A 22,363-nucleotide genomic window follows, 5' to 3' on the forward strand; every position below is an offset into this window, starting at 1 on the left:
CCTAAAATTATGGCTCAAATTTGTTGGCATCCAAAGCCTCTGGAATTTAAAATGAGTAGCAAGAAAAGAAAGGAAACAAATTTGGAGGTTTCTTTTATCCAATATGGGATCGTTTTCGTCCTCTGGTTCTGTCATATTCTGCCGTTCTCATGTAAAATCGAAATGCCTCTGGACACGAAAGCGATCGTACAAAAGCTTTGCAAGATTTGCAAATTGGACAATCATATGGAACTTGATTAAAACAAGTTCAACTTTGCCCAGCATGATCTTGTGGCAAACATGGTGAAACGAATGATTCCTTATAGTTAACACTAAGGATACATCTAGGCGCCTAGATGTTTATTGTCTACAATCATTCGTTTCAATATAAAATTTGTCAAGAAGTTTTACATCAGTTAAAAAAGTTGTGTTGACATTGCCATGGACAATTAGTTAGATTACATTAACATCCTCAACCCACAAAAGAACGACTCTAACGGTAACGTTGAGACCCGTGTGTGGACATGTTACCTTATATGTGTGAGAAAGAGTAACACATCCAAAAGATCCAAACTAGTTCCACCATCATATGATCATATCCAAACGATGATAGCTTAACTGCTTGACTGCACATTATATATATATATATAATGAAAAAGGGAAACCATAATTCCTTTGATCATATATGTACAATGGTATACAAACAACACAGAGGAGCTCCCTGCTCAGGCCCCAAAAATGCCCCTCAAATTAATGTAATGACAGAACCCCAAACTCAGTTTTTCCCAGAGTAGGGAGCAGAGGTTATGCACTGCGATTTGACGAAGGATCATCCTTAAAGCCCTTTGAAAGCAGATCATAGTTGATTGACGCAAGCTGGGAGAGATTCTAAAGCAACAATCACACAGGTAAGATAGCTTACCAACAAAAAAGAGAGAGAGAGAGAGAGAAAAGGAGCAAGGTAACGAACGAATTATGTCCACATAACAGCAACAACAAGCACCCCTTGACTAGTCAATTTAGAGATGATTATCAGAAGAAATATCAATCCACTCAAACAAGAAATTACCTTAAATGAGAAATTACTGAAAGAGTAATTGATAGACGAGCCAGACTCAAACTCTGCAAGGCCTCCACACTCATCAACCTGTGAATATCTCCCAAAGATCATGTCAGTTCTGCAGACCTTACAAACCACGGCAAATTATCAAAATATTATCCCATAGTATGTAGCACTGGTTTCTATGATTAACATACCACTTCATCATGACGGTTGCTCAAACTACTGCTGCCACTTAGGCTATCAGCATCACTGGAATCATCAAGATTGCTAGCTGGATAAACGTGTTCATCTGAAGGATTCCATGAGTATCGGCTGGTGAAGTAACTGGTGTCCATTGCACTGTCTGAAGATGGAACAAACGCAGCCTGGAAGGACAGAGATCATAACAAAGTAGTGTCAATCTAACCTAATGCTTCAAAAATCTGCATCTCTGTGTTCAAGATTTATGTATTATATAGCATACCTTTTGCCTGGCAAGGGTATCCCAGTTGATATCCTTAAAGAAAGGATGCTGCTTTACCTGTATCATGATTTAGATCTATTAGCTTATGTATGAGGATTCTGAAATCATGTACTGGAAAATTGATGTTGTATTGTTCTAATTCAAACTAACAAAGGAACCACAATTACCTCTGATGCTCCTCTGGCTCCAAGTCTCTGATTAGGATCTTCTGTCAATAATCTTGAAACCAGTTGTACCAGCATTATTAAACAAAGAATACAAATTTGTGGATACATGATCACACTTCATTATTCATTAGGCAAGTAATTTATTCCCTTCGATAAGATACTGAAATCATGTAGAATAAAACACGTGTCTTCATAGATCTTCCATGTTTCAGAATTCTATTGGTAAATTTAAGGGAAAAAGGATGCTGCCTTACTACTTGATTACTGTAACCCATGGACCTAACTTGGAATTCAGTCCAACTCTAATATCTATTTGCAAGTTACATATGCTGCCTCCGAATACTTCCCCAATTTAATTAGTAATCATTGTCTAAGTTCCAAAATCTTGATATCAGAATCTTATACATAGACTTAAAACCAGTTGAGCAACCAAATTGGCTAATTGATGGTCTTAACTGTCAAAGCAGTTGGACTCATTTACCAAGGGTGATCTTCTAGAGATGCTGACATCAGATTAAACATGTACATACTCCTCATGAAGCAATCACAAAAGTTAAAAAGATCTCAGATGAATTACTTACTGATCAATAAGATCTGCGGCTTCAGGACTCAATTCTTCAGGTACCCGAGGCCAAGGTATATTTCGGTTGAGTATATTATCAAAGATTGTCTTCAAGCACACAAATAATAATGGATCAAACAACTGAAGCAATTTATGTTGTGTTCAGAGCAAACATTAATCCATGTATTATCACATATTAGAAGCAAGGTACTAACCTGAGGATGCTCTGCATTGAAGGGTGGAATGCCAACAATCAATTCAAACAAAATGACCCCAACAGACCACCAATCAGCAGTTGCAGCTGTGGAACAAAGAACAGACAACACATTGTTAAGATCAAGATGTTATAACTTTATTAATCAACCAATGAAAATACAAGAGTGTTCTGGATGTTTCCCCTTAAATACATGCACATTATACTTGGATGCCTACTTACTTGAGCTAGTCCAACTTCCATGCAATACCCCCCAACTTTATAATATTGCCAGGTATCAAGATCAAGAGGTCTATTTTTTTTCTTCTAAATTTTACTGTTTTAAGAAAATAGCAGCACCTTAAACTAAGAAAAGGCTATACGAACCATGTCCTGTCCCTAACAGTATCTCTGGTGCCAAATAGTCAGGTGTACCCACAGCAGACCGTTTCTTTCGCCTTTCTCGCTGATGCTCAGACATAGACAGTTCGGGTTCATCTACCCTGAGTAGGGAGGTCTCACTAACCGCTGGACCAGATAAATCATCAGTGCTGTTGATGAGACCAACCTTTGAAAGCCCAAAGTCTGTCAACTGCTCAGTAGATAACAAAATGTATAAAGTTGGGAAGGGAGAAAGGGACAATGATTAAAATGGATGACAATATCAAAGACATTTAGTGAAATTATGGAAAGGTAAAAGAAGAATAAAAAAAGTGAATAGGTAACAGTAACAGTGACAATAGCAGCAGAATTAGATAGATACATTCTCACACCTTCACCTCAACGCCCACCCAGCACCAAAATATCTTATCAAAACCAACAACCAATATCAATCTAATCAAAGGCCTAACTGAATAAGGTAGATGAATCCAACTGTATCAGAAGTTCAGAACCGCTATGCATTGAAACTGAAATAGAAACCTTGAGCTATAAAGCATCCAACAAATCACTACCTTAACATGGCCATCATGAGCAATTAATAAATTGTCAGGCTTTAAATCACGATGAACCACACTAAGTGAATGCAAATATTCCAATGCGAGCACCTGAAACCAAAAAAAGTAAAAAAATAAAATTAAAAAATAATTAAAGACAACTACTACTTGGACTATAAACTTGGGCCACTGCAACCAAAGGATGCAAGTTCTTACCACTTCAGCTATATATACACGAGCGACATCCTCGTCTAAGCAACCTAAATTTCTCAACAAGGAGTACAAGTCTCCTCCATTTAGATACTCCATCACAAGATACAAATTTTCGCGGCAAGTAAAAGAATAGAAGAATCGAACCTGAAACAACACAAATCATGTGAGAATGAGAAAAATGTCTCACCCTGCAAAGTAAAAACACTTCTAGCACATATGCTCACCACAAAAGGATTGCGGACTGATATCAAGATGTCCCGTTCTGCTAATATACTTTCAACAGCATTTTTACGGATCATATCTGCCTTTTTAAGAACCTGTAAGAAAATGGCAGAAAAGAACAGAAAAACAGATTACATTCAGAAACTATGAAAAATAATAAAGTTGAGCATAGCAGAAATTATCCACTAAAAGCAAAAACCCTGTTAAGTGTAAATAATACAGAATATAAAAGAGGCGCTCAACCAAAACAAGTGTCAAAACAAGCACCGAGATAAACAAGATATTAGGTATCTTGTCACAACTCACAAGTACCTTAATTGCAAAAAGATCCCCTGTTGTTCTCTTTTTAGCTAGGAAAACTCGTCCAAATGCCCCACGGCTTATGGGTTTGATAATTTCAAAATCGTCTATAGATGTTCGGTCCTTGGAAAAATGTATAGGGCTCGTATGAACCACATCATCATCAAGAGGAGCATCTTCATCAATTACGGTACTTGATATATCAACCTTTTCATCTTCCACTAACTCGCAAAGCTGCAAGTACTTCTCCCTAAAGCATCAAAGGAACACAATTGTATATATCAAATCGAAGAACAAGTGTCACAAAGCTGTTAAGATTTTATATAAATTGCTTAATTAACTCTTCAGGAGAATTGCATATCCATAATTCAAGGAAATTTAATTAACACTTTACAGAGTAGGTAAAAAATATTCAAAATAGCCGCAAGTACCTACCGGATCAGCTTCTCAATGCGTGCCCCAAATGTTTCCACCGTGAGTGCATCAAACTTTCTGTGGTCAATAACAACTCTCAGGTCTTCAAGACAAGTCAGCAAATATGGCATGGAACGATCATCCTCCAAAGGTGTATTTGCCACGCAACGGGCAATATCAGAAAGTTCATTCATCTGCATCATATAAAAAGAAATAAGTTGATTAAAAAAATTGAAAGGAGCTTCGACGAACACAGTACGGTAACAGAGAGCAAACAACGCCAGCAAGAGAGCACACAAAGTTCACGTAAGTTTTGTCGATTCATGCTACTTTCAAGATATAATGATACAACACCTCTTTCTTTGGGGTAATCCAGTAATCCCAAATGATATATGGATCATGAAGACGCTAGAGACATGCACATAAGTATATGTTTGCAAATGGTTATGTAGCTATATATCAGAGATTCCTTCTACAGCATGAAGACCAACATCGCTAAATGTATGATGTTTCTAATTTCTATGTCCTTCGAAAATATATATTTTTAGGTCTTGGAGACAATATAATTTATGCATTTAAAACTTGACAAAGATGCAGCTGATATTGTAAGCCTCTATCCTTCCATTGCATCCCAAGAATCACAAGTACAGTATGTGTCTAAGAAACTTCAGGTGCAAAGAGTAATCACAAAACAAAGTATATAAAAGCTACCTGAGGAAGATCATCTTGCTCAGAGAAAGAAGCCTTGCCTGCCAGTAGCAAGTCAATGTGACTGGCCTTTGGAGTCAATAACGGAGACCTAGGTGTCATGCTACCTGCAGATGATGTGGTCATTCCTTGATCAGACTTGGGCCCAAAACGAGTTCTACATGACATGGAAGACAAACCCTTCAGGTCTTCCATGAAAGATGAATTGTCAGCTTCTGGGAAACAATCAAGCATTTCCTCAGAGCCTCTATGGGACCAATCACTGAGTTTAGGAGAGAGACCGTCAGATTCTTCAGTCACACTCGAATTTGTTACTTTTGCAACATCTGGACTTCCTATGCCAGGCTGGGTATCCTTTTGAGTAAAGGATTCCATCATCTTTTCAAGAGCATCGGAGATTCTGATGAGACGCTCATTGACACTTAGACCTTTCTTATCACATCGATCAGCAAGTGCACAAATTCTTGAATGATCTTCCACATTTGAAGTTGGAACCTCATCCTCACATATGCGGCAAATTATAGAAGTGTCATCAGATCCAGTAGGAGTATATCCCCAACCCCAAGAAGCTTTGTGTCCGTGCTTGGGTTCATGAGAATCCTTGGCAGAAGGCTCGACAGGTTTCACAGGAGTCTGATCAATCTCAGAAGTCCTCCTGTGGTCTGAAGCCTTCGACTGCTCAACCTTAATATCCTTCTGATCCTTAACCTTAGAAACTTCTTTCATGTTTTTTCCAACTGGAGATGGGAATTTCTTCCATGAGGCAATTTGATCCCTGCTAGCAGGAGATTCTAAAATCATCGAGGGGAGATCGGCAGGAGGCGGGAAATAAATCGCAGGTTGTGGAATTACATGGTCTGATTGGTCTCTCTTCCAATCCAAGCTATGCTGCTCCTGACTGTAAGATTTCCTAGCTGAAGCTGCTTTAGATGTCTTTGTAAAACTTGAACTTTTTGTATCCTTTAACGCATTTGGAGGAATCCTTTTATCAGCAGAATTAAGTCTTTTATCTACAGAATTCAGAACTCTCGATTGACGAAGCTGGAAAACAGGTACATCTTCAGCCAATCCACTTTCCTTATGGAACTGCAACAACCTGGTACACCTAGTCAGTATGAAAAGCATTCGGGTGTGAAGCTGCTTAAGAGTACCCGGAGGAAGTTCTTGACGTCTATCATCTAATTCCTGAACTATGCTTTCACACTGAAGCCAAAACTCTCCTGATGATGTCATTGCACAACTTCGAGCTAAAACCAGTAAGTCCTCAATGGTTCTCTGCCAGTCTGGATGAGTATCTGCATTTTTTTCAAGAAAACCAACCAAATCTGCTGCAAATACAGCTAAATCCGAGTTTACTTCTTCCTTTGCTTTATCAAATTTTGCACGAATCACAACCAATATTTCCTGCATCAACCAAGGTGAGTACAATTAGGTCAAACTTCTGAGGAGATTTCATTTACGCCTATGATATTGTGCAAGAGGAAAACATTATTACCTCAATGTTGTTCAAGCCTCGAGGCTTCCAAATTGGGAAAGGCCGCACACCTTTGGAATTTAGTTCATGGGAAAAACTTTTGATATCTGCAGGATGCCTCTTTCTTGGTGCACTCGTTAACCGCAGTATAGCTTGAAAACGGGGAGATTCAGACTCTTTGGGATTTTCACAATCATATGAAGGCTAGAAAGTACATATCAAGTGCCAACACATTACGACAAGAACTATTATATAGTAGATACCAGTGGGAATAAAAAAAGGAGGAAATTTGTTACCTCTGGTGTGCAAAGTTCTGAACTTGTCAAGACTCCAGAGCGACCTCTAGATGCTATCTTTCTTGCTGTAAAGGATGATTGAAGTATCAAAGGCCATTCCTTAGGAACAAACCCATAACAGGTATATCACTCATTACTGAATAAGGCAGAGGTAACATTGTAGTAACTATTGTCACCATACTCAATTATAAAACTATAAAACCAGAAGATTTGACAGCAAAAGGAAAAACATTCAAGAAAATGTTCACATGAACAAAGCATCTAAAATATAAAAGTTCATAATTTGGCTATTATGTGTCTTAGATTTCTGTGCCAAGTATAAGTGCAATTATGGCTTCTTCAGATCTTTGACAAGTTCTCCACTTTCTGTAAGGATCCTATAACGATACTCACTGCTATTTCCAACTAAATAAGAAACAGCAAGCAAAGTTTACTATAAATATAATTTTGATCAAATAGTTTACAGTATTGTTAGGCATGTTAGTTCCTGCACCGAAATTAGACACATTCCCCCAGTTCATTACTGCTCATTGTTTGATCATTTCAATTTCCGGCTGAACGTACAGATATATTCCTTTCCACAGTAAACTCTTGATTTCATCCAAACGCAGAGATACCTACCCAGGAGTTACGATGTCTATTACGAGTACCATATGATTCCTTAGCTCCCTCAAACTCTACAATCATCTAAGTTCATATTATAAATTTGTAAACATTTACTAGTTTTGATCACTAAAATGATTTACAGGTACTCCCTATAGCAGTGTCTCAATGCCATGTGCTTCCTAAGTCCTAAAGCTCAAAACACTACCAGTTACTAGATCATAAACATAAATCAGCATAAATTCATTAAGAAACCACAGTGCTTTGCTCAAAACCACTACCAGCTTCTGCTGAGGATTCTCCGCCACTCTGCGACGGCGGCGCAGCCACATTCGGGCTTTGATCTCTGAAAGGCACACTACTAGTAGACATACTATCCGAATTACTGCCAGCATTATCAAGCCAGCTCCCACTCGTCACACTCTCATTGAACCCCGTCCTGGTCAGACTCGCCGCCGCCTCCTTCTTCTTCAACCCTGAGCTACCATCGCCGGCGACCAGCCTCGACAGATTACTAGACCCCAACGCCGAGCCTTTGTCTCCCCTAAACCCGAAGAAGCTCTCCTGCGGCAGCGGTCCCGATCTCGTCTTTATCCTGTTCAACCCGAGCGACGACGCCAGAATGGGAGACACCGACGCCGGCTCCGCCGTCGTCATCGAACTCAATCCCGCTAAGCTGGACTTGATCGGCGTTTTCGGCTGAGTGTCCTTGTCTTTGCCTTTGGCGTCCTTCTTCTTCGCGGCGTCTTTGACTTGCGCTTGACGACTGGAGCCACCGAAGGCGGCGGAGACGGCGGAGGCTTTGGAGTCGGATTTGGATTTCTTCTTATCGGATCTGCTAGGGGAATTGGAGCCGAGCGATCGAGGGCTGTTGTTGGAGGCATCGGGACTGTTGGAGGAGTCTGATTTCTTGGAGGAGAAGAACCTTCCCTTGAACACCATTGTTAGAGAGGTTTAGGGGGCTTATGAAATTGATGACGCAGCCCTAGCTAGCATGGGAGCCTAGGGCTGCTATGCTTTTTAGAAGAAGAAGAAGTTGAGGAATGGAGAGAGTGAGAATTTGAATGCGGAGAAGAAAGAGGGGTGTGAAGATTACAGCACAGGGAAACAAAACGCGACTGTCGAATCCAAAAGCCATCGGTATAGGCGCGTTAATAGTGCAAAGTGGATAAAAACGTTTTAATTATACAAGTTAATCAATTTACGATTTACCCAAAACGATTTCTTTATTTCATTTTATGAAGTTTCTTATTTTTAAGATTGGAAAAAAGGTTGGAGAGTGAATTTTCTGATTGTGTTCGAATTGAGCTTAGGTTCGGTATTGATTGATCGTGAGTTTGTTGTTCATTAATTGACGTTAAATACATTATCAGTTCACTAAATATTTGGGACGTTTATTTGTTGGCATCTTCGCTCATCGTTGTTTGACACGTGTTGAGTAATTAATAAAATGGTGGTCGATTTGGTGGATTGAAATTGTTAATTTGAAGGTGAACATGAATTCAAAAAGTGCGAATAAAGAAATGTGGAAAAATATATTCAACGTGTTAATTAGGTAAGGACTCTAATAGAGAGAATAGTACTCAAGTAAAGTAATTTTTAGGAAATTCTTGCCTTAGAAAGAAGAAAATGAAGATACAGAAAAGAGCATATTGACTTTGAAAATGTGCCCAAACTGTCCATGATGCTCCCCTCCAGTTGATCCAAGGGGAATGCTATGAACAAAGGGAGGAGTAAAGCATGAAACCATACAGCCCACCTAGTTATTCTAGCTTATCCATTATCAATTTACATAATTGAGGGGTTCCCCGTTCGGTATTGGTTTCACAGCCCGCCTCACTTTCACTGAGCCCACACAGGCCCAGGTCCACCTAGGTGATGATTTAGATGGGCTTGAACCCTGAGGGAAATTTCACTAAAATCTAGGAACCTTTTGGTCTTTGAATGGGCTTATCCGCTGGGGGGGGTATCATTTAGCTCAGAACAAAGCCATTGGCCCATAAAAGAAATGAGATAACCTAACTGGGACACAATTGTACATGTACACCATACACACACAGTGATTTTTCTTTTTCTAAATAGTTGTTGTTGTTACTGGAAAACAAGAATACAGTATATATGAGAGTTGTTATTTTATTGCAGCATGCACTCTATGCAGAATGCTTTCCTTGACTGTCAAGACTCGAGACCATTTTAATTTTACCACCAAGCTCTGGAAACTATGCCCTGATGTATTTTCTTTCTTTCTATTTTGCTTGGACTGACCAAACTGAATTTCTATAATGTGAATACATAATAAGCATGTTCCACGGTCCTATTATATAGTAGGTCAAGCATTTGTTTTTTCCTCATCCACCGACATGTTTGCTAAATTTAATAATATGAGTTCTTTCCGCATGTTATGTCATGGTATTAGATATGTACAATAAATTTTTTTTAAAATAACACATCTTATGATTGAATGATACGTAGTTAAAAATTTACAGATAGTCACTACGATACTTACATACTCGTAATAATCTATGATGAACAGACGAACCAATCTGATAATCCTACTGCAAATCATCATGAATTATCAAGCAAGCGAGCTGCGACAAATCCAACGAGGAAACACAACGGTAAAGACAAACATAGCACCAAAAAATTATGCAATTTTTATCACAAAAAAATTAAGTATTAAATCCGAAGTTTGTCACACGCGTCACGCCCACAGCCCCTCCCCCACTCTCAAAAACCCAGGTACGAGGCTTCGACTCCAGTGCTGCATGTGGTTTTATTAAACCGGTACCTCCCGGTCTCCGACTGACCAGCCGGTCACCATAAAATGACAACTTTTGGGTTAATATAACTCCCCTCACCCAGTTAAAAATTTGAAAACAAGTTGTTGAGCTCAGTTTTAGTCAAAGCTTTCGTCTTTGATCTTTCCTGGTTCAGGAGGTTTTTTCTGGTAACTGTAGGAAGTTCCAATTACGATTCAAATAAGAGACCCTGTTCTTGTTTTGGGCTTTTGGCTTTGAAAATATTGAGGTTACTTTTTCACTTGCTGCTGTCATTTAGCTCTGCAAATCTTTGTGGTTTGAGCTGAAAATGGAGAGGGATTTCTTGGGTTTGAGTCCAGAGAAGAGCTGTGTAACTGTGAAAGAGGAAGCCAGTGTTGAACCCAAGAATTCAGGTCTGCTTTCCTTTCCCTTTATTTTTTATTTTTTACTGTTTTCTAATTGCTTATAGTACTATTGCTACATCAACTGTTTCTTAACTTGCTGAAATTCTTGCACTTTATGATGGAGTTCATTGTTTTGTTATTGGGTTTTTGAGCTTGTGCTCTGTTTAATTAGTTAGCGGAAAACTGTGGGGTAAGAAACAGATTACCAAGTATCAGTCTAATCTTTGATTAATCCATTCTGAACGGATACATGTAGTTACTTTGAGTAACTATGCTCTATAAGTAATCAGTTCTTTCTGAATTTGGATTCTGTTAGAGGAAGCAGTTATCATAAAGAGGCCTTATAATTTAACAGTATATAAGTGAAGCATATAAGCTGCACGGGAATTAACTATAAGGTAGGTCCGTAGGTATATTACCTAAAGGTAAATTAGGGCTTCTGGTATGACTTGTGGGTCTATCAGTCAGTCAGATAAAATTGCTGAGTTTGTTTTTGCCGGTGATTGAAACTAGGAACATGGTTTTAGATTTAATACTAGATTTCTTTTGAAATGTGCCTTGTTTCTTTCCAGAATTGTTTGCATTCTTCATATGCTATTTTGTTGGCTTATAATTTATTTATTCACTAACGTGCGCAAGAAATGCTAGGTATTAAAGCAACGTGTCACGTTGGCTTTGCATATGGACAATTGATATATAATACTAATCCAGGCCAAGCAAGCCAGCTACTACAGCTACAACACTTATTATTTTAAAAGCTTGAGCAATATTGAAATGAGCTTCATTATAGATTTAAGTACATTAAGAAATATCATAAAGCGATCTGATTGAGCTATTCTTTTGATAACAAGGACATATGGATCCTAATTATATATAATACTACTTAAATATGTCTTTGTAAAGAGTCTTGCCTGTCCGAATGTTACGTATATTTATAATAGACTAAGTAATTGATTAATCTAATCTGATAAAGATAAAAATACAAGATAGAATAATAACAAGTAATAGCAGTGAAATATGTAGAATAATATTATTATTTTATTAAATAAACGATATTACAATGATTACAACTTACTAAATACTAATAATATTCTCAAAATTAAAATATTTCTTACTTGATAGTCACGATAAAGTATGAAATAATCTCACTAAGATCGTTGCTTCGAGTGCCAACACAACCTCATTAAGAACGTTGTAATCACACATACATCAACTTCAATGAGCTTGTCGATGTTGACACTAAGGTCTTCAATGGAGTCAATAAGATCTCATGTCACAAAACTCTTATTTGATGTGAAATTTTTCTCTCTTGTTTTCACCTTTTTTTCTTTTGTCCGTGTGTATCACTGGGACAGCCAACCGACTTCCTATATATATATATATGTCTTTTATGACTCACGGTAAACATCACAACTTAACCCTAGTACCAATTAGAATTAAACCTAAATCCCTTCCTAATACTACTTTATATAGAAAAGGGAAAATCCACATAAATATGGAATGCAAATTTTATTCTAAAACCCTTTTCTATAACAATTTCCAAACACCATTTAACTAAATATATATTCCCAAATATATAACATTCTTTGCCGTGAATAAGACTTGCCTTGACAGTTTCCTAGTTCAACTAGGAAACAACTTCAATACTCTCCCTTAGCTTGTTCTTCACTCCTTTTGCATATATAATCTTCATGACTTGTCCTCTACTCCAATTCCGAACCTTCAAAAGAGTATAGACTGATTAGTGATTATAATAGAATACACAGTTGATTAAACAAATCTAGTAAAGAGTACAGTACTGATTAGTGATTATAATACTCAAAGTCCTAATGCACACAAAGCGTGCAGCTCAAAATTTTCTTAGGGTGGATGATGGTTTGCTAGTTGTTTAAGAGTGTAAATGGCATTCATTGGCTGTTCTGTTTCTCTTTCCCAATTTATGTAGTAAAAATTGTGAGCTGAAGCTGACGATGTGTCTGCATTCGCAATTTTGCATTGTCTGTAGTAATCTATTTTATTTAAGAAGCTTTATATTAATAGTATTGTTCATCTGCTAGATTGGTTGACAGATGCAATGACCATGTTGAGAATACTTTTGGGGTCTATTAATATAAATTATGATTATATTGCAAGAAAGTATGTTTCTTGTTGGCGTCAAAATATAGATGCTTTTGTTTGTAACCTAAAGTTTACCAGATTTATGAGGTATATTGAGCAATCATCTACATGATGACTGTAAATTGTTGTCCTCAATTGAAGATCAATTATTTGAAGAGTAATTAATTGATTTGGTGCTCCATTTTTATTGTTTCTGCAGTAGTACCAAGAAGCTCAAATTCAGGTATGCAGTGGTCATTTTCAAAAAAGGGTTCTGGATCTCATCAGTTCCTATCTTTCACAGCTCCTCAGGAAGAGATGCCAAGAAAAGGTGTTCACGACACATCTTCATTCATGACTATATCAACTGCTGATGCTTTTGATTCTAGCCAGAAATCATTCTCCGGTGCAATCCAGGTACATCCACCTGACTGCAGAATCTCTTTATCCCCTATTTATCAAAGTTATGCATTTCGACCAATTATTTTATTCCCAAAGAAAATGATGTTGTGTGAAAAATTTATATCTTCGCATAAAACAATAATTTGGTCAGTATTCAGGACTTCGGAAAGTATTCTTACTTGTTTGTATTTCTTGGGAAACACTATTGAAGTTTGAATCCTTGTTCTGTTTGAACCTAATTTGCCTGCATCTTCTTATACTTTTGGTAGAAAAATTTCATTCATGAGAAGCAGGCTGGAAACTACTATGGGATGAAAGTCTATCCTATGCAACACCGAAGCACCTATCAAGTAATTCCTATTTCATTGAGTACTCCTGTTCTACAACACAATAATTTTGGGCCGAAAGTCATGGTTGGTTCAACAATCAAACCACAGTCGTTTGCAGGAGTTCCGATTATAACCCCTATATCTGCTCTTCCGTCTAAATGTTCGGTAGTTGGTACCACTGATCTCAGGTACTTTACTTATATCAGATTCCGTTTTCATACCATAGTTATACTCAAAATCTAAAATTTCATTACTTAAAGAAATTTACTGAAGTAATTAAATCAAAATTTTGTTTGAAGAAAATCCTAGGGGCTAAGTTGAGTTTTTTATGTAGGAATGTATCCAACTCTTCAGCGGTGCCTGCTCAGCTAACAATTTTCTATGCTGGTGCTGTGAATTTATATCATGATATATCCCCTGAGAAGGTATATATAATCTGTCTCTTCTGCTCATATAGCGTACCTTAGGTGAAAAGATTATTGTACAATTACTAATGATTTTTTTCGTTTATACTATATACAGGCCCATGCTATTATGTCGCTGGCTGGAAATGGATCTTCTCCAGCTCTGAATAAGCTACCTTCCACAGCTCAAGTGCAAACACCATTCACTAGTCCTTCCATAGGTGATGGCTTATTTGGGAACCAGTCTCATATTGCATCATCAATCTCTGGCGTGGCAAGCCCTCTTTCTGTGACGTCACATGCGAGTTCTTGCCCAGGAGGAGCATTTAGTAGCAGCAATGCAATAACTGTGTCAAAACCGGAGCATTCTAAAGTGGCATCACAATCTGTTATGAGTAACCTCATTCGAGCAGGTAGTTTTCTAACTTTGCTTTTACTATGCCGAACATTACTGTCATGCTGTTAGTACTTATATCTATAATGTACAATGTCTTTTATCATGTTTCATTGAAAATATATCATCGTGTGTTTGCAGTACCTGTGCCTCAATCTCGTAAAGCTTCCTTGGCTCGGTTTTTTGAGAAGCGCAAGGAAAGGTAATTATCAAGGGTTTCTCCACCTCCCTGTAGTCCCAGCTTACATTCACTTGCAGAGAGAAACACATAATCATTCTTCGTTTATTTATAATGCTCCATTAGAATCAATATTTTCTGAGAATGCATATAACTCAAGTCAGAAGTCAAGTGTTTTTGCTATAGTTGCCTGACATAGAGCTTCATGTTTGTTCACTTAGGATGACGAGCACATTGCCATACAATCTCAGCAAAAAAGCTCCAGACTGCAGCACACCAGGTTCCGAGGGCATGACAATCTCTTTCAACTCTTCAGCTTCCTAACCTCCGAGAAGAAGACTCCAAGTCTTCTCAATTCTTCAACACATTCTAAGCAGATGTTGGATGATTCAATTTTTTACCAATCACTTTTCTTTCCTTACTTTGTATGATCACTTTACGACCTGAAGGTATAGGTAAATATGACAGATATATAGATATATATGGTCCAGGTGTTTCAATTTTTACTTCCCCCATTGTTGTAAAAATAAATAAAACACACACACATATTTACTTTGCATTGAAGGTCAATTTACTGGTCATATTTTTATTTGTATTAATATTGTTGTAAGACTTGTACCATTCACAATTTTACACTAACAGAAAAATGTCAGAAAACAAAACAATATTTCCGAAAGGCTAAAGCCTTGATGTTATTCATTCTTATGATTCTTCTTTTACTTACATGAACAAAATATTGATTCTTATGATTTATGCCCTTGAGTTCATCAATCTGAAGTTCTGAACATTAGACAAATGCAATGTTAGATGCAGGTGTACTATGATAATTAGTTCACCGAGTAAAGTAAAGTGAAACCGCCACAGTAACTTTAAAGGGTGAAACTGCAAAGTAAAGTGTTGTTGATACTTCGGTGCGCGGGTCCACCAGGGCCGTTGTTCTACTGAATTCGATTCCAGAAGCACCTTGTACAAATCTTGAAAGCGCTTTCTTTCGAACAAACCAAAAGCGGTTGTCTTCTGGACTGACAGAGAAGAATGGATGCTGCCAAAGTAGCCGAACTCAATGAGTTCATTACTAAACTCAAGTTAAACCCGTCAATCCTTCACAACACTTCTCTTGCTTTCTTCAAGTCCTATCTCCAAAGGTATCTTCTTCCTTCTTCTTCTTCTTCATCTTCCATATGATGCTATGCTTATTGTAGTTCTTCTTTTGAGCCATCTGGGTTTTCTTCTTTGTTTGCAGCTTAGGTGCTCGAATCCCAGGAGACCCAAAAATGGTAAGTCTTCGTTTAGTAAGAGATAAAGCTTCAATTTTTTTTATGCCGAGTTTAAATTTTTATGGGGTATGAGGTGTGTTGGTAACAGGAAACTAAAGAACAGTCTGATGATGACATTGTTGAATCTGATATTGAGTTGGATGATGCTGATGTTGTGGAGCCTGATAATGATCCTCCTCAACAGGTAAACCGGTTTTAACTAAATCTTTTGTTACTGCTGTAAGTTATGATCCTGCCTGTAAATGCTGTGCTGGTTTTGATTGCAGATGGGAGATCCATCGGTTGAAGTTACAGAAGAGATGCAGGATGCTGCGCAGTTGGCGAAATCGAGAGCTATGGATGCTGTTTCTGAAGGTCTTGTTGTGACTTGTGAAATTGTGCTTTGTCATTTTCTGTTAAGATAATGTTGGCCCGTAGTTTTCCCGTCATATTGGCTTCATTGGGAGTGTGTTGTTTTCAGGTAAGCTGGATGAAGCCATAGATCATATAACAGAAGCCATCATGTTGAATCCAACTTCAGCCATATTAAAAGCATCCAGAGGTAATCTCATGATTTTAATTGTCCAAGTTTAAGTGTGCCTTTTGTCTTCATTATGGTTCTTTTCTTATATGTAACATTCTCATGGAAAATTTTCGCTTACAGCAAGTATCTTTGTCAAATTGAACAAACCAAATGCGGCAATTCGTGATGCTAATGCAGCTATAGAGGTTGGTTGATACCCTACTGTGTGTGTACTTATTTTTGTACCGGAAGTTTGTATACCAGACAGTTGAGCAATTAAACTTATGTGTGTGTAATAGATCAATCCGGACTCAGCAAAAGGATATAAAATAAGAGGCACTGCAAAGGCTATGCTGGGCCACTGGGAAGAAGCAGCAAGTGACCTGCATTTAGCATCCAAACTAGATTATGATGAGGAAATTGGATCAGTGCTTAAAAAGGTGATTTTCCTTATTTTGGGAGGCATAAATTTCCAGTTTCCCTGGTCCCTTTTACAGTTTTTCTATTATTTCAGGTTGAACCTAATGCCCGAAAAATTGAAGAGCATCGCAAAAAATATCAACGGTTATATAAAGAAAGGGAGATGAAAATGGCCGAACGTGAGAGACAAAGGCAAGCTGAAGCTCGAGTAAGTATAGTTTATAAAAAGACGGTTCCAAAAACACAAAATGTAGGCTACATAAATAGGAAAAAAGACTAAACTATCTGTAGACTATGAGTTATTTTGGTACTGATTTTCTGGTGTGTTGCAATTTTCTATGTGGGACATGTTCCAGTTCACTAAAACCCCTAGATTATATGTATTTTACATATGGAAGCGGAACACATAGGCTGAACATTTAGTGGTTTGCTCTCTGGAGGGCTGGTTTGGGTACAATGGGGTCTGCTTTTCCCTTTGATAGAATGACCTGATGTAAGATATAAGATATGGCAGGCATCATATATTTGTGATAAGAGCAAAGTTGAAATGGTTTAAGTGATGCAAAACCTTCATTCTAAACCACAATTCCTTCATTTTCATGCAGGAACGGGATGCGTTGTCCGCTCTTAATGATGGTATGGTGTTTGATTTATTCATTCAGATTCTATAAGATAAAGATATTTGTAAATCTTTACCGTAATATACATTGTTGGCAATTGCCTGACGGTGTAGATTTGTAACAGGGCAAGTTATCCGTATACATGCGGGCGGTGAACTTGAGGCAAAGTTGAATGCTGCTTCAAGGACATCGCGCCTAGCAGTCCTCTACTTCACTGCAACATGGTGTGGTCCTTGCCGTATGATATCTCCAATATATACAAGCTTAGCTGAAAAGTACCCAAAAGTAGTTTTTACGAAAATTGACATAGATGCAGCAAGAGATGTGGCTGCCAGCTATAATATCAGCAGCGTTCCTGCCTTTTTCTTTGTAAGAAATGGCAAGGAGATTGACAAGGTTGTGGGTGCTGATAAGGCTGCGTTGGAAAAGAAGGTCGCACAATATGCAGGCTCAGCATAATTCATCCTTGTAAAAAGATCTATACTGCTGTATGGTGCATTTTTAGTTACGGTTTGATCTGATCAAAAGAGATGTTCCTCTTGTTGTTATTCCTAGTAGAATTACCAAATAAACATGTCTCCTTAAAATCACTAATCTGTACGTTTTACCGAAAATAAAATTCGGCTTCCTGGGCTACTTAGATTTTGTTAATGGTGTTCATAGAGAAATGAGTACATTTCCTGGCCGTTAGATTGAGATGTTCATAGAGAAATGCCCGCTTAAATTGGTTTTGATTCGTATTGACTACTAAGTCTTTTCTGAGCGGCGGACAATGGTGTTCAGGAAGATACGCTTGCCCGAATCGTAGGTTGAATGTAGTAGAAGTTTTTTTTTTTGGAAAGGAATTGAAGTTGATGATTATTCATATATAAACCCAACAAATTGAATCTTGCACAAAAAATAAAAATCGTACTTACAATATCTTCTTAATTTTTCAAAGTTTCGATTGATAACATAAAGAACTTGGCAGTGGATCGAGACTGTCAGACTGGATAGAGACATCGATCATTTCCTCTCATTCTTGGAATAGAACCTGAGGACTACGTAGAAGAGGAGCCTGTATAGAACACCCCAAGCTAGCAATATTCCAACATTATACCAAATGCTGTCATGCTTGATATCCATTGACTGGATAACATCTTGTCCGACCAGCGGGCAACTTGAATCTGTGTAGTTATGCAACCTGCTGAACTGCACATTTCCGATAGGCCCCGGCGTAAGGTCTGCTGAATTGCCATTGTAGCAATGTTTACCTTGGAATTCATTTGTTAGCATTGCCTCATATGGGTACTTGATCGCGGAGATGTAGTGCACCCACACCCAGTAATCTGGGATCTGAGAACGTTTCAGAAAAAAACCGCAAGTGAGGAAGAAGAGAGCTGTGGTAGCTATCACTACAGCATATCCAGTGATGTAACTAGGAACCAGGGCGCTCACAAGCATGACATAAGCATTGGTGGTTATAAGTGAGGCATACAAGATTATCCAGAAGTTGAAAAGACTACTTCTCAGGTGAAGCATGAATTTGGTTATGGCGGCAAATGTAAAAGCTTGAACGGCGAAAAATGGGAGGTAAACAATGAGGGAAGAGATGACGTAGGAAGAAGCACGGTAAGCATTATGAGAAGATTCCCTGATGAATATGAACCTTTCTTGGATGAAAGTTGGGACAGCATCATTGGAGGAAAAGAAGACCAGGCAAACAGCAAAGATGTAGAAGTTTAGAAGTCTGTTTACATTTTTGAAGGTTTCGGCATGTAGGTTATCGAAAAGGGAAGATAGAATGAGTGCCATAACAGCCAACACAATCTCTCTGGAAAGGAAGAGTTCAGGGGTGCGAACCACATTGAGTGCCGTACGCAGTGATAAGACTACAACCTCACGTAGCCATGGGTTTGCAAACTTAGGCCCCAGCTCTGTCTCATCAAGCTCAGCTTCTTCCATCTCAAACTCTTCATATGATGGTCCATATGAAGAGTCATCGATGGAAGGGCTGTAGACAACAGGGGTTTTAGTGCTACTAGGTCTAGGAGGATAGTGTTGAGGTGTTGCATAATGGCTTGAAACAACACTGCTTCTTAGTCCTGACATCGAGATTGGTGTCTTTCCGGGGGTCCTTCCCGGAGTTCTAGCAGGAGTCCATGATGGCGGGCGACGAGGAGTTCCTTTGACACCATTGTATATCCACACTGAGAAATCTTTGTAGAAATGTGAAGCTAAACGAGGGTTATAGACGCCACTACCAAAGTGATTCATTGGTGTCTGAATTGTCTTTCTCTCCAGGGAGTTGTCGAAGTTTTCCTCGGATTCATCATCCTCGTCATCATCATCAGATGGCCGAGAATCTGGTCCAGGTGTTGAGTTTCCGAAAGAAAGTTTACTCCTGAGGCTGAGCATGTGCTTGGACGAAGGAGTCTTATTGTAAGAACTTCGTGGTGTCTTCTTTGGTGTTTTTGCAGTAGGGGTTTTCGACATCTGATCGGGTTTAATTCCATCGCGGAGGTAGACAACAAGAGGTTCTAGTCCCACATGCGACTCATCATATTCTCTAATCACATCCAGGAGATATTCAAGGTTGTTTTCTCCATCAGGAACTGGCCTTCCAAATCCAGAAAGGTGAGCAGATAGACCATGCGGACTTCCGGAATATATTAGTTTTCCTCTGCAACCATATTACAGTATATAAGCACTATGTGGTATATAAGTTTATGCACGTAGTTAAACACTACACATGGTATTGAATAATGAAAGTTTTACCTTGCTAGGATTGTCATACGGTCTAGGAGATTTTGAATACGATATGAAGGCTGATGGATTGTCATGAGCACAATGCTACCGCCTCTAGCTATTTCTTTCACCTTTTCCACTACACTGTAAGCACTGGTGGAGTCGAGACCAGAAGTTGGTTCATCAAGAAACAACAAAGAAGGTTTGTGGATGATGTCAATTCCAATTGAGACCCTTCGTCTTTCTCCTCCTGAGACTCCTCTCCTCCCCTCATCACCAATATATGTATGTGTTGCAGTCTGCATATATATAATCCCATTTTCATTCATTCATTCACTATATATGCAAGTAGATTGCTTTTATTTTATTTTTAAACTATCATAATTATGAGCAAGAGTAAGAATTTATTACTTGCAAGCCGAGCTGGTCAAGGAGTTCATAGACTCTCTTTCTCTTCTCATACTTGGAAAGAGAAGGGGGAAGCCTAACCTCAGCTGCAAACATGAAAGTTTCGAACACAGTCAACATCGGGAACAACTGGTCATCTTGCATCACATAAGAGGAAACCATCTTCATGTAGCTTGTGGTAACCTGCAACAGTGGTGAGTAAAATGTAACCTTTGTTTTGTTATGTCAATAGAAATATAGGACATCGATTTTCCGTTGTATGTGTGCTAACCGTTCTTCCATCGACTCTAACAGTGCCTTCAAGACTCCCTTGAGCAATCCTTCCTGCCAAGGCATCAAGAAATGTGGATTTTCCAGCACCACTAGGCCCCATAATGGCCATAACCTCACCTCGAATCGCCTGACCAGAGATGTCATTAAGAAGAAAAGCTTCCTTCTTGATCCAAACTCCATCTTTCTGTATCTTCTTTGTTACACTATATGAAAGGTTGTTGAACTCAAGGCCTTGGCCCGGAATCATTTTGGACAACTGAAGTGGAACAGAAATCTTTGCAGCAACGATTTTATCCATGTCCAGAAGACTCTCAAGGCTTCTATTTTTGTCATTCCGCCCTGGCTTTGATTTTGCCATTGCCATGATACTCCTAAGCTCAACTTGGCAAGCACTCTTTGCTCCTTCTTCTTTTGGCTAAGCCCTGAAGAAGTTTTTGAGACCTGAAGAGTGAAAAGTGACTTGGTATAAAAGAAGGAGAAGCCAATGTGCAATGTGGACAAAAGGTGACGGTTAATCTGACGGTTAATGGGAATGTTGTGATTGATAATTGGGACAAAGTTAAGGAAGCTGGAGATTAGGGATATCAGACGGCAGGACTAATGGAAAATGACCTTTTAGTAGGCCTGTCTCCATCGCTATTCTTGGAATTTCAGTAATTCAGCTTTGATAATCACGAAATTATAGTTCATTATATTTTTGCTTCATTGTACATTAAAAACGATGCTAAGTATGTCTCATAATATTCCTGCCAATTTTAATACACCGAATAATAGTGTTCATTCTGAACTAACTAGCTAGCAAGTTGACAATGAGATCTTTCTTTCATATCTTTCGACGTACATGAGAAAGCAAACACGTACGTAAAATAAAATCTATGTGATAAATCAGAAAAACAGAGGCCTGCGAAGTTATGATAGAGAATTAAAACTCGATAGTAGGGTTTATGATCGAATTAGCATATGACATTATTAGATCTCTTCTGATCAACGTACCCTTGATATGTTCCAACTTATGATGTGTTTCATGCATTTTGTTAACTTGATGCAGTTGAATATCAAAGCTTTATAAAATAATGCAGTTGGATATCACTTCAGAGGCTCAGAATAGGTAAAAATGCGTCTAATGATACAAGAAAATCGTGAGATTGTTATTGTACATTTGTTATCTTCACAGAAATGCAAAGTTGGCTGTTTCAGATTGTGGTTGGATGACAAAAATTATGACAATTCGATGGAGCAACTTGCTGTCATAAATGGATTTTTCTCCTGGTTTAATTAAGAACCTGCATGGATTCTTCTTTGATGCAATTGGAGTGTACTATGGACATGTCTAGCTATTTGCTTTTTCTCTGGTGACATTCTGCATCAGATACAAAGCCATTGCAACTAATTAATATGCCAATTGACAACACTTTATCGGTTGCTAATGGCGCTCCCAAACTCTGGGAATATCGAAAATGTTAGAATGTTTGGCCTCTCAGACTTGGAACATATGCAATAGCTCCAAAGTTAGTTCTTGTAAATAAGAGAGTAGAAGTAATTGTACATTTATATGCAATAATGTGCTAAAGTAAATC

General features: G+C 38.3%; 4 protein-coding genes across 8 annotated transcripts; 2 read left to right on the forward strand and 2 right to left on the reverse strand.

The window, feature by feature from the left end:
• Window positions 1-586: 586 nt before the first annotated feature.
• Window positions 587-8,713, reverse strand: LOC126793274 (probable serine/threonine protein kinase IREH1). Of its 2 annotated transcripts, XM_050519739.1 has the most exons (17): window positions 7,874-8,713; window positions 6,990-7,054; window positions 6,715-6,897; window positions 5,223-6,623; window positions 4,533-4,705; window positions 4,110-4,347; window positions 3,800-3,892; window positions 3,579-3,719; window positions 3,381-3,473; window positions 2,815-3,019; window positions 2,450-2,535; window positions 2,254-2,342; window positions 1,673-1,724; window positions 1,506-1,562; window positions 1,237-1,407; window positions 1,049-1,126; window positions 587-867 (listed from the first exon to the last, which is right to left on the reverse strand). In XM_050519739.1, exons 1-17 carry the CDS (start codon window positions 8,532-8,534, stop codon window positions 784-786), a joined length of 3,870 nt encoding a protein of 1,289 aa, XP_050375696.1. In that variant the 5' UTR covers window positions 8,535-8,713; the 3' UTR covers window positions 587-783. The 2 variants fall into 2 exon arrangements, 1 of the variants encoding a protein (XP_050375696.1); XR_007672045.1 differs by lacking the exons at window positions 587-867; window positions 1,049-1,126; window positions 1,237-1,407; window positions 1,506-1,562; window positions 1,673-1,724 and having other exon boundaries at window positions 2,284-2,342; window positions 2,788-3,019.
• Window positions 8,714-10,603: 1,890 nt separating this feature from the next.
• Window positions 10,604-15,232, forward strand: LOC126794749 (protein TIFY 6B). Of its 2 annotated transcripts, none has more exons than XM_050521521.1 (7): window positions 10,604-10,764; window positions 13,073-13,269; window positions 13,524-13,771; window positions 13,918-14,008; window positions 14,106-14,400; window positions 14,523-14,583; window positions 14,781-15,232. In XM_050521521.1, the coding sequence occupies exons 1-7, from the start codon at window positions 10,680-10,682 to the stop codon at window positions 14,881-14,883; spliced, it is 1,080 nt and encodes a 359-aa protein (XP_050377478.1). In that variant the 5' UTR covers window positions 10,604-10,679; the 3' UTR covers window positions 14,884-15,232. The 2 variants fall into 2 exon arrangements, with proteins under 2 accessions (XP_050377478.1, XP_050377479.1); XM_050521522.1 differs by having other exon boundaries at window positions 13,548-13,771.
• A 326-nt stretch (window positions 15,233-15,558) lies between these two features.
• Window positions 15,559-18,023, forward strand: LOC126793809 (TPR repeat-containing thioredoxin TDX). 3 transcript variants are annotated; one of them, XM_050520438.1, is made up of 10 exons: window positions 15,559-15,704; window positions 15,803-15,836; window positions 15,925-16,020; window positions 16,103-16,190; window positions 16,297-16,377; window positions 16,480-16,544; window positions 16,638-16,778; window positions 16,853-16,966; window positions 17,364-17,394; window positions 17,503-18,023. In XM_050520438.1, the coding sequence occupies exons 1-10, from the start codon at window positions 15,595-15,597 to the stop codon at window positions 17,835-17,837; spliced, it is 1,095 nt and encodes a 364-aa protein (XP_050376395.1). In that variant the 5' UTR covers window positions 15,559-15,594; the 3' UTR covers window positions 17,838-18,023. The 3 variants fall into 3 exon arrangements, with proteins under 3 accessions (XP_050376395.1, XP_050376396.1, XP_050376397.1); XM_050520439.1 differs by having other exon boundaries at window positions 15,564-15,728; window positions 15,786-15,836; XM_050520440.1 differs by having other exon boundaries at window positions 15,564-15,725; window positions 15,786-15,836.
• A 264-nt stretch (window positions 18,024-18,287) lies between these two features.
• LOC126794971 (ABC transporter G family member STR-like) lies at window positions 18,288-21,173 on the reverse strand. The gene is made up of 4 exons (XM_050521777.1): window positions 20,785-21,173; window positions 20,517-20,696; window positions 20,136-20,404; window positions 18,288-20,040 (listed from the first exon to the last, which is right to left on the reverse strand). The coding sequence occupies exons 1-4, from the start codon at window positions 21,148-21,150 to the stop codon at window positions 18,384-18,386; spliced, it is 2,472 nt and encodes an 823-aa protein (XP_050377734.1). The 5' UTR covers window positions 21,151-21,173; the 3' UTR covers window positions 18,288-18,383.
• Between the last annotated feature and the right edge of the window lie 1,190 nt (window positions 21,174-22,363).

The sequence above is a fragment of the Argentina anserina genome, chromosome 5 (assembly GCF_933775445.1).
Source record: "Argentina anserina chromosome 5, drPotAnse1.1, whole genome shotgun sequence".
NCBI classification, from domain to species: Eukaryota; Viridiplantae; Streptophyta; class Magnoliopsida; order Rosales; family Rosaceae; genus Argentina; species Argentina anserina.

Bases quoted from the DNA above. Each gene is read 5' to 3' on its own strand.
- LOC126793274 (XM_050519739.1), bottom strand. From the start codon at position 8,534: ATGGTGTTCAAGGGAAGGTTCTTCTCCTCCAAGAAATCAGACTCCTCC. The intron at 3,474-3,578 runs GTAAGAACTTGC...TTTTGGTTTCAG, and splicing joins GTGTATATATAGCTGAAGTG to GTGCTCGCATTGGAATATTT. The intron at 1,408-1,505 runs GTATGCTATATA...CTGTCCTTCCAG, and splicing joins ATACCCTTGCCAGGCAAAAG to GCTGCGTTTGTTCCATCTTC.
- LOC126794749 (XM_050521521.1), top strand. From the start codon at position 10,680: ATGGAGAGGGATTTCTTGGGTTTGAGTCCAGAGAAGAGCTGTGTAACT. The intron at 10,765-13,072 runs GTCTGCTTTCCT...TTGTTTCTGCAG, and splicing joins TGTTGAACCCAAGAATTCAG to TAGTACCAAGAAGCTCAAAT. The intron at 14,009-14,105 runs GTATATATAATC...TACTATATACAG, and splicing joins ATGATATATCCCCTGAGAAG to GCCCATGCTATTATGTCGCT.
- LOC126793809 (XM_050520438.1), top strand. From the start codon at position 15,595: ATGGATGCTGCCAAAGTAGCCGAACTCAATGAGTTCATTACTAAACTC. The intron at 16,378-16,479 runs GTAATCTCATGA...TTTCGCTTACAG, and splicing joins CATATTAAAAGCATCCAGAG to CAAGTATCTTTGTCAAATTG. The intron at 16,545-16,637 runs GTTGGTTGATAC...TGTGTGTAATAG, and splicing joins ATGCTAATGCAGCTATAGAG to ATCAATCCGGACTCAGCAAA.
- LOC126794971 (XM_050521777.1), bottom strand. From the start codon at position 21,150: ATGGCAATGGCAAAATCAAAGCCAGGGCGGAATGACAAAAATAGAAGC. The intron at 20,697-20,784 runs GTTAGCACACAT...CCACTGTTGCAG, and splicing joins TTAGAGTCGATGGAAGAACG to GTTACCACAAGCTACATGAA. The intron at 20,041-20,135 runs GTAAAACTTTCA...ATATGGTTGCAG, and splicing joins CGTATGACAATCCTAGCAAG to AGGAAAACTAATATATTCCG.